A 16,665-nucleotide genomic window follows, 5' to 3' on the forward strand; every position below is an offset into this window, starting at 1 on the left:
CCTTGCCCATCTCTGAACCTGCGTTTCACAGGTGTACCCGAAAGGCAAGCGTTGCCTTGTCCAGGGATCACAGGTAAAAGCAAATCATCTCACTACCCTCAGCTGCTCCAGCAGAACCCTTCCTTAAATACCCAGTCGTGCTTTGAGCAAAGGCCCTGCTTGATGCCCTCATAGGATGGTCACCTTCCTTCTGATTAGTCCACAAAAGTGGCTGGCCATCTTCTGTGTACCTGTTGTGAAGACAAACCCCAGTGCCCTGAGGGAGATACAAAGGACTGTGCGGTCCTTTTAGAGGTTCCTCAGGCACATCTGGTACAACTTTTCTTTAATACCTTTACAATAGTCTTCTAAAACTATTTAGCTTCAGGCTTCTTATTTCTTTGTTGCCCCCAGATGTGGGAAAGGGAGAGGGAAACATGCCAGCTGCATAGTGGGAGACTGCCATAGCAGGTGTAACATCCGTTATCCCAACAATAAAATTATTTCCTGAGCTTGTTTTTGGTGTCTACAATTTTATTTTTAACCATCATGGTATTAGTAGCTTCTATGGACTATAGATATTTTCAGATATTCTATTATCTCCTAAACATGGGTCATTTCCCCTTCATTAGTTCCTCTCAATATTTTTAGCATCTTCGAAACTGATTTTAAATTTCCAAAAGGTCTTCTTTTATTTGCTCATTTAACTTCCTTTCTGCAGTTAATTCTTGCTTGATAATTATAAATAATATATTTACATATTTGAGGATATCTATTACCTTGAATTATTTTTGTTTTTCATTGCTTTTGATACTTTGGCTATTTTATTTGTTCCATGGCATTTTAAAAATTGTACTGCCATTCTGCTTTGCTCATTTACTTTTTGTAATAGCATTGAATATTGTTGTGCATTGTAGAATCGGCCTGACAGAACCTGATTTCTGCTCTCACCTGTCCTCTCTGGTGGATAGGGACAGGGATGAATCTTTCATCAATTTGTTTATCTCCTTTCTGGGTATCTGTGTATATGTGTGTGGGGGGATAGTTTAGATGTGGTTTTTTTTTGGCCACCTTCTTCTATTTCCTATCATCCTTTGGAGTTGGATGCGGGGGCGGGGGTGGGGGAGGCATTTAATCAGCTATATTCAACAGTTACAACAGTTACTTTTCAGCCTAGGGACAATGTGATGGCACTTAGATCCATATGCTGCCCTTCTCTGCTGTTTAATGTATCAAAAGAAAAGTTAGTGGTACCATCATAATAGCTCAGAGCCCCCAGTTAGGAAAATTCCTAACATTCAAATGTTCAGCTCTCTGCTCTATTTAAATTTTTGTGTTATCTCCAACTAACCCCAACCTATGTATGAGGCATAATCAGGACACCAGAAACATTTAGATTCACGAGCATAATATTATAGTATCTGTTACTAGAGAGCCATGGGACAGGGTAGTTGGGGAAATATCAGACTTTCCCTCAGTCCTTGAAGAGGTTAAGTACACCTTTCAGTTTTGGCAAGTTTTCTATTCCGAGATGCCTGTAGGGCCCATCTCTTCTTTCTGTTACAGTTCTGCCCTCTGTTTGTTTCTCATTTTGGTTTCTCCTGTTATTGCCCTGTGCATCACTAGATGCTTTGTAGTTAGGCTCATTAGAGATGCTGTCTCTCTGCTCCCTTCTGTCTGCTCTTTCACACACAAGTTCCAAATATGATTCAAATCCTCCTTCCTACCTCAAATCAAGTTAGCCATTTCTCTCAACACCACCTCTTGCTCTAGAATCTCTTGCCTCCATGTGTCATGAATACTTACCTCTTGCCAAACCTCAGCCCTGGAGCCCTCATCTACCGGCCCCACCTACTCAAAAGCTGCTGAATTCAATCAAGTCTCAGGATGTGTTGGCTGAATGCATTACAAATTTGTTATCCAGCCTCAAATAGGCACTCATTGCAACAAAGCTGTCCTTTTATTCTTCCCTAATTTATTCCCTATCTCATTCCCTCCCCCCCCCCCGAAACTGTTCCAAACATTCTTTTCCTCCCTCAAATCTCCCATACCTCCATTTAACCCCTTATCAGTTGAGGTCTTCACTTCTTACTTTCCTGAGAAGAGACCATTAAATGTGATGTCTCTTTCACCATTCTCTTCATCTCAGAACCTTTTGACATCATCTTCCATTCTCTCTTCATTCCCCTCCGACCCCCAATTTCTGACAAAGCCTTTCTGTCAAGCCAACCCTGCTACATGTACATATCCTATCCCCTCATATCTTTTCCAACAAATTACATCCTCCATCAACTTCCCCCACCCTTGCCTCAATTTCTTACCTCAAATGCTCCCTATCCAGATTCCTTTCATTCTGCCTTCAGATATGCTCCATCCTTACAACTATAAGCACCTTCATAACACCCTACCCATCCCCTCAAGGTATATCTCTCTCTCCTCCCTTTTCCCCAAACTCCTTGAAAAAATCTGGCTAAACCTCCTGCCTACATTTCCTCTACTCTCCCTCAAAAACTCAGTTTTTGCAGTCTGGCCTCTGACTTCATCACTCAACTGTAAGTGCTCTCTCTCAAGTTATCACTGATTTCTCACTTGCCAGAGCAGATTATCTTTTTCTTTTCTTAATCCTACCTGCTGCACTGGATACTGTTGACCATATTCTCCTGGATACTACCTTTTCTCCAGGTTTTTGTAGCTCTGCTCTCTCCTGGTTCACTTCTGTGACTGCTCTTTCTCAGTTGCCTTCACAGGTTCATCATCATTCTACACTATGCTTCTGTGGGTGTTTCCCTTTTATTCTAGGTTCATGAGCCAAGAGATAATTGGAATTACAAATTTTCCTAACCCTATTTAATTCCTGAAACCCTGGTTTATGAATGATCACAAAACACAAAAAGGATAGACTTGATCTTAGCCTGAGTGTGTATACATATATGCAAATATATTGTAACATATACATAGATATAGATACATGTTTACACACATGTAACATATATAGGTGATATATTTGTGTCATTTATCCTGAGCTTGTTTCCTTATCTATAAAATGAGAGATTAGATTAGATTCCCTCTAAGATTCCTTTCACTTATAAATTCTATGATTCCATATCCTTGGACATAGCTTCAAGTTTTCTTTTTCAGATACTTTCTAGACCCTAAAACAAAAGTGAGGAAGAAATTTTTTTTCCAAGAGCCACTTAGCCTCAGGAAAAAAAAAAGTGACATGGATTACTTTTTACAAATAAAAAGTAATCAACATAGGGCGTTTTCATTTTCAAGAGAAATTAAGCCATTTTTCTTACTAAGTATAGATGCATAGAATCCTAAGAGCTGTACCGAACCTCAGAATTTATCCAGCCCTGTCTTCAAGAGGTCTGGGGCAGCTCTGCTATTCTTCAGGATCCCTCAAACATCAAGTTATTTTGCAAACCCATCTGTAGTCCCATTTGAGCATCCTAGCTGGAATTGTCCTGGATTGGATGAGAATTCATTGAGGGACTCTAGATACTTTCTTAACCTCTTCTCTCTTTGCCTGTTTCAACTCCCTGTTGACTATTTTGCTCTCTCCTTTTTAGTCCGAAGATTATAGGATGTTAGCATTGGAAGGTATTATAGAAATCTAATCAACTTTCCTATTTCGCACATGAGGAAACTGAATGTTATAGGAAAGTTATTTGTACATGGCCACACTGGTTGCAAGTGTGAGAGAATTTGAACTCGGGCAAGTCTTTTGACTCCCAAATGCAGTAGATACCTCCCCTCCACCCTCCCTAAAAGTAGCCCTCTCATCCTCTCTACCCCACCCCAAGAGTAATCCTAGCCATTAATTACCAATCCCTTCGCCCTCAACATACCTTTGAAAAGCCCTGAGAGTGCCAGCCTTTTCGGACCCTATTCAAATGCAACCCTTTTTCATCCCTCTGATTATCTTTGGCTACAGACCGTCAGTAAATGCTTGAGAACCCAATGAGTTCAAAGCACCGTGCTGTGGATAAAAGTTGTTCGTACCCTGCCAGAAATTACAAGATAGACACAGAAATGCCAAGTATCCCTCCCACTTCTGTTGCTCAGAATTTAAGTTCTTTTAAGGGCAGGGACTCTCATTTTTTGTCTTTCTAGCCCTCAGGACCTAGCATAAGCACACATAATTCATAGAAGGTGCTTAATAAATGTTTGGTAAATATAGATAAGTGAAATGTGAGTCTCTAGCTCCACATCTTTAAAGTGCACAGTCCAAACTGCATGTCACATAGAAACTGGTTCACATATCCTGAGGATGTTTTGTTTACACGGTATCTTCCAAGAACAATCTAAAATGATTTCTACAGCTCCTTCTCATGCATTGCATTTGACAGACCATGTTACCTTCTAAGTACCTCATTATTGGTTTTAAATTACTATATGTATGTCTATCTATATATCTCCAAAGTAACTTGATGTTTCTGCTGTCAGAAATTACCCTTCAAAGATTTTTTTGTTTCAAATAACTTCCAGTCAAAGGGTAAAAGTCTTTTAAACAGGTTTTGTTGTAGGGGCAAATCCTATTTATCTAATCTCTCTCTAGATAGATTAGACGGAAAGGGTGGTAGATTTGACGTTAGACCAGGATTCAATTCCTAACTGTATAAAAGTGGACAGGCCTTTCCAGGTCTCAGTTTCTTCATCTGTATAGTAAGGGGATTGGACTAGCTGACCTCTCAGGTCCCTCCTGAGCTCTAAGTATATGATCCTAAAATAATTCTAGTCTAGTAAGTTTATAGAAAATCAAAAGTTTTCATTGCACTTACAAATTTCTCTTTGGCTTATGCATTTCGTTCAGCAGATACCTTTGTGTTACAATTCTCTTATAGTTCAAAGTTAAATGACTTCACATATTGCCTTATGAAGGAACCTTTCCCAGATTAGAAATATTGGCTCAAAACTTCCCTTCTCTAAATTTCTAATCGCCCCACTGATATGCCCAACCCAAGGAAAACCAACAAAACAAAATTACCTATTAGTAGCCCTAAAGGGCAGAGCCCATGTTCCATTCACATCGAAGATTTTGTGTGGGCACTTAACCCACTATTCAATTTGGTCACATTGGTCAATGCCAAGGACTTCAGTAAGACCTTAGAGGAAAGCATTCAAGTGTCCGCCACCATTTTCACACCTCTTTTTTCTTTACCAAATATACAGAACCACTGGGGATCGACATCACTAGCTCTCTTGGGAAGAGGTGGCCTCAACACCCCTGAATCAGGGGCCACAAGCAGTAGCTGAAAGCCAGAACCCTGCCTGCTTGCTTAGTGGTCCAGATGAAGGGATGTCAGCAAGCAGGTAGAAGGTGCCTGTGTGGCCTCAAGCATTCAAAGCGCAGAACTGGACATATGCTTGTATAGTCAAATTTCTGGTGCTGAATACTGCTGGGGAATGGACATCAGCCAACTGGGAACCATTTACTGCTTATCATTCACTCTTAGCAGAGGGCTACTGCTGGGTGATAAAGCTACAAGCACTACCTATTTCTGCCGCTTTTCCTTAAAGCCAATGACAGGAGTGGTCATGAATAGCTGTGGGACTCAAGGTAAACCTGTTCCATGCATGACTCTAGCGTCTAAGCTTTTTCAGAAATCAGGCAGTTTCAAAGCAAAAAAGAGAGTTTCCACTTCCACAGCTGCAAAGGCCAGGATGGAATTTCTAAAGGGACACAGGATATTTATATTATGGAATCGTTGCTTGGTTTGGATTAGTCCAAGAGTAAAGAAGTGGGATGAGATAGATAGGTGGCCCTGATCGAGACCTAAGATGCTTTGGACAAAACTAGAATTGGTTACCTTGGAAATTTGTCACTCTCAGTTACTTCTCCAAAGTATTAGCCTAGAACTGAAATCCCAACCATGCCACAACAGTGACCTCTGGTTCACACCATGATTTTAGTGATGAATAAGTGATCCATCCCCAGCCTCCCTCCTTTCATTAGTCACAGTTTTAAAGTAATCACACGACAGAATTGATATCTAAAAGAAAATCGAACACCACCACACGTTAGCCAACATGTAATGCCCTGGGTTTATTTTGTGAGAGTTCTGTCACAATTTTTCCAGGTGGGATTAAAAACCTTAAGGATAGTGTATGCCGTTGGCCTGGGCATTCAGACTTCGGTACTGACAAAGCACTAGTCTAGTAGTCGTCTGGTAAGTACCATTCTCTTCACAGAAGAGAGGTCAATATTTCCAAAGGAAGGCACCCGATAGTTGTGGTTCTGGCCTTGCAGCCTTCTGGAGAATCTTAAAAGGAAAAAAGCTGGCTGGCTGTTTTTAGAAACTGGAATGATGATACACGTACAGCAATTACTGCATTCTTCTCCCTTATATCCTTTTTCTGAAGAACAAGTAAAGAATGAAGTCTTTTAAACAATTCGACAATTAAAAAAAATACAATTTTGTGTGCTAAAAAAAGGGCAAGACAACATAAACTCCAGTTGTAAGGACTCCATTTGCATACTTGATTTAACACTTTTTGGTGTGGAAGGAAATGGGACTACTGGGCTGTTTGTGGAGCAGCAACATAACCTTAGTGCTTTCAGTACCAGAGACCACCCACAGCTTTCATGGGTGAGTGGGGATGGGAAGATTCAAGAGACTTCATCTTTAGCTTGTTACTTGTCTTAATGATAGTAGACCAGGAAGATCCCCATTTAATAGTACATTCCCCATTTTAAACTGATGCCTTTTTTTGTTTAATTCTGTATGTATGTCACCATTTTTTTTTCACATGATACACAGAAAACTCAGGGACCCAGAGGGGAACCAAGTTATGTTATACCATTTACAAAATACCAAGGAGTCCACAGCTACCTAACACATTTACTACAGCACAGGAACCAATGAAGGTACAGTGTACAAAAAACTGTAAACACGGCACAATAAATAGATAAAACAGCAGGTTCCGCACCATGCACATGATGTGATGACACTTCATCTCTATACAATCTCACATCTCACACTCTTTGTTGCAATTTGTTTCCCTCCCTCCCTCCCCCCACCCCAAGTGCAAAGCATCACAAATGAACATTTCTGTATTCAAGTAACATATATACAAGGGTATTACAAATATGCAGTACTGTACAGATAATTGCTGTATGCTTAATTTACAGATGTTGATTCTTTCCTATTAACAGTAAGAAAAGAAAATCAAAGCATGAGAGATGTGCATTGCTGTCTAGTCCCCACAGCTGCCACGGAAACGCATGTTGCATTCCATCATCCCTTGCATTCAAAATGCTACTGATGCATAGCACCTAATCAAGTCCCCAAGGCTGCAGTTCATTCCTGTGGAAACTACGTCACCTCCATCGCTACTGTATTGTCTGCTATGTTGTTCAGTGCTGGCTTTTCTGCTTCATGGTTTTCCCTGTTAAAAAGAAGATGCATTATTTACTTAATATGTAACATAAAGATTCAAAAGGCCAATACATTTTCCCCACAAAGTCTGTTAAAATTGTGACTAATTTAAAAAAAAAAAAAAAAAAAAGAAAAAAATGAAGGAAACAACAAGAGAAAATTATACTAATACTAAGCCCTCACAGGGTAAGTTATAAATAACAGTGTGTATTTATTAATAATCAGTTAATCAGTATTTAATCCCCTATGAAACTTAGTTAACAATGTTGCTGGCAACAGTATACTTGATTAACTTGAAGAATTCTAGTAAAAAGATCATTATTTCAGTTTTAATCCATAGTCTCAATCTTTTGCAAAACCTTTCGATACTGCTAAGCAGTACAAAACCAAGCCATTCAACCTTTAATTTTCTTCGTTTTGACCCTAGTAAGGGGTATTAATTAATGAATGAAAAAATGTCTCTAAATTAATGGGAGAAAGGGGAAGCAAATATCTAGACTTTAGAACAGTCGTATTCTAAAGCTATACTTTAGAAGAATTAAGAATTTTATTTAATAATGGAGTTTTTGAAAACATTCACTATAGAGTCTCTGAGCACTTTAAAACCAGAGAAAGGGAGTCCAAAATACATACGATATTAAACGGTTACATTTGGAGTTCTGGTTTAACATTTTTATTATAGCTTACCACACACCACATAGATTCTTTACAATCACTAGTTAACTTATTGCAAACATACCGCATACTTGTTTCAAATATATCCTACATGGTTATGTTCAGAGAAAAAAGGTTTTTTTGAAAACAATTGAACGGAAGTCGGATTCCAGAAACTTGGATTTTTAATTCTGCCTCTGCTAGCTATGTGTCTTTGGACAAGTTTCCTCATTTATAAAATTGCGAGAACTACACTAAGAAATCCCCAAGATGTCTTTCCAGCTCGAAAATTCTATTAAAGCAACAACAATCATATCATTTTTAATTAAGGTGGCAACACGCCTTCCATGCCACGAAAGATTTAATCACCCTTTCAGGTGTTGTAGCAATGGTACAAAGCAGAAATGCTGGAGCAGCCCCAAGGGAAGGCAAGCTATTGTTTGACAAGGCTCACATGAGTGAGCGTAGCAGGAGCAGAACGACTCTGGGGGGTGAGGAAGAATGAGACTGGAGGTAGATTTGTCAGTGTCATCGTGGGAGCTGGTCCTGACCATGGCAAAAGGCAAGAACTCAACTAACCCTCCCTCGTTTTTGTCATTTTAAAGACAAGCTGCGGCTTCCTAATAGTAACTCTGCGGGGTGTGTTCTACTGGCGATTCACCACAAACCTGAGAATCAGCTCTGTCAGTGTCTTACTTTTCTCCTGGATGCGAATTATGGCTAACATTGGTCCTGTCAGCTCCGTTATGGACAAAACAGGGGAGAAGATGAACTGAAAATCTAGATTAGTCATAAGTAAGAATTTCTTGATGGTGAGGACTAGAACACATGTGAAGTAATAACATTTAACATTTATATGGCGCTGACTGGGCGCTGGGCTTAGTGCTAAGCACTTTACAGTTACCCTCACAACACAACCCTGCTAGGCAGGTGCTATTATTATCCTGATTTTACAGAGCAGGAAGCAGAGGTGAACAAGCTTTAAGTGACTTGCCCAGGGTCCCAGGGCTAGTGAATGCTGGATTGGAGCTGATAGAACACCTAGAACAGATGTGGGCAGTCTTACCTGGAATCAGGGAGATGACTGACATTGTGAAGGTAAAAATTCAAGTCAAAGTATAGTTCGTAACTAAAGCTTGTTTTGAACTTGTATCCACTGCCTTTTTTTGGAATTGCTCCCTCTTACCTCCCCCCTTTCTGTTTCCAGTGCTCCCCCACCCTCAGACCACAGTGCTTAGAGCTGGAAGGGACCTAATGCACTTGTTCCAGGTCACTTTGTTGTTGAGTCCAACTCTTCATGACCCCACTTGGGGTTCTCTTGGCAGAGACACTGGAGTGATTTCCCATTTCCTTCTCCCGCTCATTTTGCAGATGAGGAAATTGAGGCAAACAGGATTAAGTGACTTCCCCAGGCTCACCTGGCTAGTGTGTGTCTGAGGCCAGATTTGAACTCACCAAGATGAGTTCTAGGTTACAAAGTAATATTAAGCAGCAGAACTGTCATTCGTGTACCAAATGCAGTGCTCTTCTTACACTGGGCTTCAGACCCCTATCGCTTCACACCTGGATATTACAATTGTCTCCTAACTAGCTAGTTTCCCTACCAACCCATTGCTTCCGTTTCATTTCTAGCTGCTACCCTCCCCAAACCCTTCAACTAGAGCCAGACAGGCTTACTCCCTGTTACATTAAACAAACTTTCATGTTTTCCTGGGCAGACAGGTGACATAGTGGAAAGAGTGCTGAGCCTGGAATCAGGAGGACCTGAGTTCAAATATGACCTCGTACACTTACTAGCCGTGTAACTCTGAGCAAGTCACTAAACCCTGTTTGCCTTGGTTTCTTCATCTGCAAAATGAACTGGAGAAGAAAATGGCAAACCACTTCAGTATCTTTGCCAAGAAACCCCAAATGGGGTCACAGAGTTGGACACAACTGAACATCATATTTTCCCATTTCTGCATTTTCATACCTGCTATTCCACCTTCCCAAAATGTCTTCCTCCCTTTTCTCTCCAGCTAAGTCATGAGGCAGTTAGGTGGATAAAGTACCAGACTGGGAGTCAGAAAAACCTGAGTTCAAACCCTTCTACACACATTTATTAGCTGTGTGATTCTGCACAATTCATATCACCCTTCTCAGCTTCAGTTTCTTCACCTGCATCATCTCCTACCTTATAAAGGGTTTACGTGTCAGGCTAAAATAGCTAAAGCACTTGGCAAACCTTAAAACACTATGTACTAACCTTTTAAGAAAAAGATCAAATGGAATCTCCTTTATAAATATTCCCCTGCCCTCTCTCTATACCCCAGTCTAAAACTAAGTCTCTTTCTTTGCATTCTTGTGGCAGGTATTTACTGTCCAATTCATTTTGTGATCATAGTGATCATTTTAAGAAATCTCTTCAAATAGCAATCTATTTTAGTATTTTGTTATTATCATTTTCATGGTTTTATCTCATTTCCCCAAAGAAAGTCTCAGCAGTATTAGATAGTGCCTTATAATTCTTAGCATCCCCCAAATGTTTACATAATACCCAGCACCTAGGGCCCACACATCTGCCAATTTCAACCATAGCTAGATTTACTTGAACAAGTAATTCTGGACTTACTTGACCCTGACTAGAAAACAATTATCAGCCACAGGTTGTTGCAAAGTAAGCATCTTAGTACTGAAAGAACGGGGAAGGAAAGGGAATAAAAAACAGTGATATGGCACCTTCTATATGCCAGAAACCGTGCTAATAAACACTTTACAAATATCATCTCATTTGATAACTTGCAAATATAATTGCTAAGTCACCTTCAGCAATCTTTGAAAGTTCAGAGGTAATGGAAATAGTACCTCAAAATTGGAGAAAAGAAAAATTCCCAAATTTCAAGGGAAAAAAAAGGAATGAAATATGCAAATCAGCCCAGTATTAAGACATGGTTGACTTACTTTTGCTAACTACTGTAGTGAGAAGGAACAAATCCAAGAAATATACCCAAAGGGCTATTATTGGTCTTAAGAAAAAGGAAAGGCAAAAATATCCCAGAATTGTGATAGGGATTTAAAGAAGGTGGTGAATATTTTGATGAAACAAGGGAAATTACACATGCAAGATGATACATGTGACACCACATTGCTCTGCCTTAAAATCTAAAACAGAATATCGAAATATTCCCCGATTCGATCACCAAACCAAGCGAAGAATTGATTTTAACCTATTAAAAAAAAAAGTTGTTGTCACCGTTAGGGGTGCCTTTGGGAGCACCAACAATTGGCATCCTTTAAGTTAATAACTCTCATTTCCAAAAGACAAGATGAACAAAAGGCAGAGTGTGCATTTCCTCCTCACCTTGGAACTGTATCAACAGAGGATGAAGACGGGACCTTGGGCACCTGACAATTTGCTGCTGCAGACAGCTTTAAGGCAGATGATGGAACAGCACTTATAGTCCTAGGTATATGTCGTGCATTTAAGGTGGTAATAGAGTTTACAGTGGCAACTGAAGAGGGCACAGTTAATCGAATGTTGTTCCCAATCAGAACCTGAGTTGTTGCAGAATTGGCAGCAGTCACTTGATGACTCAGTGCACTGTGGGAACTCGAAGTCTGTGTTATGTTAGAAGGCTGTAACAAGGTTGAACCTGCTGTTGATGATGGACTTGTGTGTACAAGTGCTGTTGGTGTAGCACTACTGAGGTGTAAGCCCTTATATACTCCTAGAAAGAAACAAAATATGAATTAAGAAAATATGTAATTCTGTTGTACCTAACGTAGAAATGCATTTTCAAATAGGAAGATAAACTTAAATGTCTACATCACTTTACCTGAGGCTTGAAAGATGCCATTCATTCCAATTCCAAGCACCACATCATCCTTCATCTTGAATCCCATCAGTTGTTCTGATGTCACCAAAGCAGAAGCAGCAAACTGAGCACTAACGGAATCCAAAGTCTTAGAAACAAAACCCTTAAAAAAAAAAGCACAATTGTTGTCCCACTTAGTCATTACTTAATTGATACTTCAAACTACACAGGACAGGAGAGCCAAAGTTAGGGTAGAATAAAAACAAACTTGGTAAACTAGTAAAATCTAATGCCTTCTGACATTCAGAAAAATCTGGTGAGATACAATATTGTTTGGGATGATTTAAGAGCTGTGAATTTTATTCTATTATCTGAATTTATAACAGTCTCTTTAAGTCGAGGACCCAATGAATCTCAAGTATCCTCAAGTGGAAAGTAAATCAGCACTAGGTTCCTTCAAAGGGCTATCGAGGAATAGCTAGTAAAGTTATTGAAGTACTTCACAAACATAAAAACCACAAATAAATGATTAAGTAATCCATCTCCAACTTTAGGGATAAAACGAATACCTCTTCATTCCTACCCCCTTCTTATTTCCTCCCCAAATGTACTTCTGAAGGTTCTTTGTCCGAGAAATTTAAAAATGAAATAAGCATCTTGTGGGCAGAGCCTATACAGGGCTTTTTCTGGAGGAGAGAGAGGATGTAGAAGTGAATGGGAGACATCCCTAGCACCTAAGCAAAGTGTTTCACACATAGTAGGTGCTGAATACTTTTACTGAATAATAATAACCTTTTTAAGATTAGCCCAGATATACTGGAAAATAGGCCCGTTTAAAACCAAAACCAAACAAAGAAAAGAAAGAATAGTTCTTACAAAATGCTGATTTTCATAGGCCCAAGGCTTCAAATTTATCTCTACTTTCAGTGCAATAAGGACCAGAATCTCAGGATTTATTATGTTCTTGGTTTACAAAAGCAATTTTCTCAACAGCAGAGATGGTATCATATAATAAAACTAGTAAAACAACTTATAAACATGTCTATGATGCTTATGATAAATGATGCGTGGAGTTCTTTTAAGGGGCACATTAGTGGACCAGAGGTCCACTAACTTGGAGACAACCATGTTCTTAAGTTTTGTTTTTTAAAGGAGGGAGCAGAGGCAGTGCCTGCCACACTCACCTGTAGAGTCCTTTCTAAACCCTGTACACAGTGGCTATGATGTAGATTCAGGCCAAAGCCACTTTTCTGCTGGTTAGATGCAAGGTTCTATGACAACAGGTGACAATTAGAGATGAACTCTGGCAGGAAACAATGAGGGATAATCATAAGACAGACAAATCCCTCACCTGTGGAGTGTTGGTAGAGGAATGACTATTTGCCTGCTGTTGATGGATTTGTGCAAGCTGCTGTTTCTGCATGAGTGCCAGCTGCTGCTGATGTTGCTGGTATTGTTCGGCTGTAAATGCTGAACAAAATACAAAATGAGAAAACGTCACATCAAAAAAGTTACAAAAATTTTGAAATCCTAAAACAAAAAAGATTCCAACATCACAAAAAAAAAGTCTTCGTGTACAAGATCAGAGTCCCTAAAAGGTTCATAATCCTGCTAAATATCACCTCCAAACTAAATTTATCTCTGTTTGCTAGAGCTGGCAAGCACCCTGTCACATTTTACAAGAGTGGCTCAAGTCAAAATAACTTCCTGACCTAATCCTAGAAAAGCAAAATGCTCATTTCCCAGGTTCCACACAATTATTTCTGTAAAGCGGTGACACTTGGCTAGACAGTGTAAAAGGTTAACACCAGCTTTCATACCCACAAGTTTGGATTTAAGTTTTCAAGAGCTTGACAGCAATAAATTTAATTAAAACCAGTTTTTATTTCATCCGCATTACATTTCCAATGCATTTGGATGACCCCTACCAGTTCTGTTACAGATATTCATCATTTTACATTGTTTCTAATTTTACTTATCACACAAATTCCCTCTATATGAAGGATACAAGGTTGTTGGTTTGTTGTGGTTTTTTTTCTAAAGAATTCATCCTCTAAATATAACAGGAGGAAAGGAGGCTCCAAAAGTAAAGGTTAATTACCCAATTTTCCCCACCCAATTAACCCACCTGGAAAAAATCCAGTCAATAAGAACGGAGTTGTTTATGTTGATTTACTGTACAGAATGATGTCTGAGGAAAGACACTGTGTTATGCTACTTATGTTTGTCTATGGAGAGCTCAGTTCTAAAAAAAACAAACAAAAAAATTTTCATTTATTACCCCCCAAAAAGGGTGTGTGCAATTTTTAAAGGAAACCTTTCTTGCCAATTAAAAAAAAGGAAGGAAAAAAAGCACATACATTCACAATACATCAGGCTTAAAGGCTTCTTTAAGAAGTCTGTAATGTTCGGGTAAGAGTTTAAAAACAAAAAAGTTATCATGCATTTATATCTATGGATTGCAGGGAATCTGTATTTCATGCAGATTTCCTGAATCCAAAGGTTAATATGGTTTCAAAATACGGTTTTTACTAAAAAAAAAATAAAAATAAAAAAATAAAAATAGCATAATTGCATTTTGATAAGGTTAGCCAAATATTCGATCAAATTTGAAGTTCTTCCAATGTAACTCATGAAGGTTCTCTCTTCCCCAGGACACAGCTCCAATCTAGCAAACAGTAATAAGTTACTCTTAGTCGGGTATAAATTCTATCATTTTTGATGGGATTAGAAAGCAACAGATAGGTATGTTACATCTCTGGCCATTTGCGGTATGTATATGTGACTTTTATGCTTAGCTGAATTGTATGGTTAAGGGAAAAACAACAGGGGGAAAAAGATCTGTTACTCTCTGTTTCTACTATCTCTTATGTAACAGATCTTTGAATGATTTTTCTTCCCTAACATTTTCTTTCTATTTGAACTTCTGGAAGTAGAATTTTGGGTGGTGTTTTACCCCTTAATATAAGCAGGTAAGCAATTCTCCATCCAACATGACTATTGCTATAGAGATTTCTGAAATGGGTTGTGAGGACTCAGTAAGGTATATAGAAAGACAAACAGTGTAAAGTCTCTAGGTGATTTAACGATTTAGGGTTGTTTCTGCTGGCAATAAAAGCATCTATGTATCCTTAAAATAAGGCATTCTCAATTCCTTAGTGTTACATTTAAAGGAAATTATATGACAAGTCTTACTTCCTAGTAAATGACCACCTCGTGGTCAATAATTTTACACTTTTGACTTTTAAAGAAGGTTCCCCCATTGCTTTTCTATAAAAGCTAATAAATTGAGACCCTGTTTAGGAATAACTATCAATGACTTATTTTTAAAAATTTTGATAACATTGTTTCTCAAGAGTACCTAAATGTAAGATATGTAATAAATAAGAAGGCTGAAGCTGAGGAAGTAATTTCAGTATTATTTCTGTCCTATTAAAATAAGGGAAATAAAAGTCTATTATTCCCACATTCATTGGTCACTATCTAAACCCCAATTTAGCAAAGCATACTTCCTACGGGTTCTGTGTTTTTTAATTGCTTAAAGAAGCCATTTTCTACTAATGTTGTAGATTTAGAAATAAAAGCACAATATACCTATGATCAACAGTGACCATCTGTATGATAGTCATGCCTATTTTCAGTTGATGCTGGAAATGTCAAAATTAAAAATTAAATTCCAAATGTGAATCTCCATAAGAGGGGTTGCAGAACAGGGAGGCAACACCTTGAGGCTCATCTTCCTACTAGGACAACTTGGTGGAATTTGTAAATAAAAAGGGAGGCTCATTAAAAACCTCTCTGGAAGGAATAGAACAATCACAAATTCTCTAGGAGGGCTTATGTCTAACTAACCTATGAATATGTTTGGGAAGGTGGGTAAATAAATAATATGGATATGGGAAGCTAGGTTGTTTTTGTTTCTAAAGAATTCTCACAAGTTTTAAGTCTAATGCATGAGAAAAACTCAACATTAGATTAGGATAGGTGGATGCACAGGTTTACAGGAGGAGTTGAAAGGTAAGCACAAATGTAGAAATACTAACACTGAAACCCCACTGGGGATCTATGCTTGCCCTGGTCTCAGCATGTATATCAGTATTCTAAAAGAGGGAGTGTACCGTAAAAATCCCCAAGTATGCATGTGACAAATTCCTTAAATGCTGCCATTGACTGAGTGTGGCTCCGGGTAAGAGGGCCTCCAAGTGATGGCACTAGACTAAATGATCTCTGAGAGTTCTTCTAATTATAAAATTCTAGTGTTTTATAAGCAGAAGAAATACTGGATTAAGGCTCTAGAATTCCAGCTCTACCTATCCTGTGTGATCGACAGCCAATTATTTCGCTTTTCTGAAATCCAATTTTCTCATTTTAAAATGTGGGGGCTACACCAGATGATCTTTAAGATCTCTTTCTAGCTATAAATCTTATGGATTTTCCTATATAGTGAAACTCTGACAACAAGCCATCAGGAGCTGTATAACTTAGTAGGAAATGGTAGATGTGCTTTACTATAGACAAAAGTAAGATAATGCTTTTAGGTATTTTTATTATAGATTTTCTGTTTTGACCCAGAAAAAGAACCTTGGGGCCTTAGAAAAACTGGCCTAAAGACACCAAATATTATATACTTAATCAAATTTGTGAATGTCAAGATGGAGAAAACATGAAAAAACAAATCCAATGGATACCCAGAAAAATGGTCCAAATATAAAAACAATTTTAATAGGTATAAATGTATTCTGCTCTGGGTAACATGACCTCTAGAAAACCACAGTTTAGGAAGGAGACTGACAAACTGGGGTAGCTTTTAAAGGGTAGTAACAGGACTTCAAACAATACCATACCAGGATTAGCTG

At 38.6% G+C, this 16,665-nt stretch overlaps 1 protein-coding gene across 3 annotated transcripts in view; it reads right to left on the reverse strand.

Annotated features, from left to right (window-relative positions):
• Positions 1 to 6,013: 6,013 nt before the first annotated feature.
• EPC1 (enhancer of polycomb homolog 1) overlaps positions 6,014 to 16,665 on the reverse strand; it is a 102,440-nt gene continuing 91,788 nt past the window's right edge. For 2 of the 3 annotated variants that reach the window (XM_036759856.1, XM_036759855.1), the window contains exons 11-14: positions 13,161 to 13,279; positions 11,831 to 11,972; positions 11,356 to 11,722; positions 6,014 to 7,371 (exon numbers count right to left, since the gene is read on the reverse strand). In XM_036759856.1, coding sequence (XP_036615751.1) covers positions 7,299 to 7,371; positions 11,356 to 11,722; positions 11,831 to 11,972; positions 13,161 to 13,279 — 701 coding nt within the window. In that variant the 3' untranslated portion in view covers positions 6,014 to 7,298. Of the gene's footprint in view, positions 7,372 to 11,355; positions 11,723 to 11,830; positions 11,973 to 12,993; positions 13,081 to 13,160; positions 13,280 to 16,665 lie in introns of all 3 variants that reach the window. The other variant, XM_036759857.1, reaches the window with a different exon arrangement.

This window comes from Trichosurus vulpecula, chromosome 5, assembly GCF_011100635.1.
Source record: "Trichosurus vulpecula isolate mTriVul1 chromosome 5, mTriVul1.pri, whole genome shotgun sequence".
NCBI lineage: Eukaryota > Metazoa > Chordata > Mammalia > Diprotodontia > Phalangeridae > Trichosurus > Trichosurus vulpecula.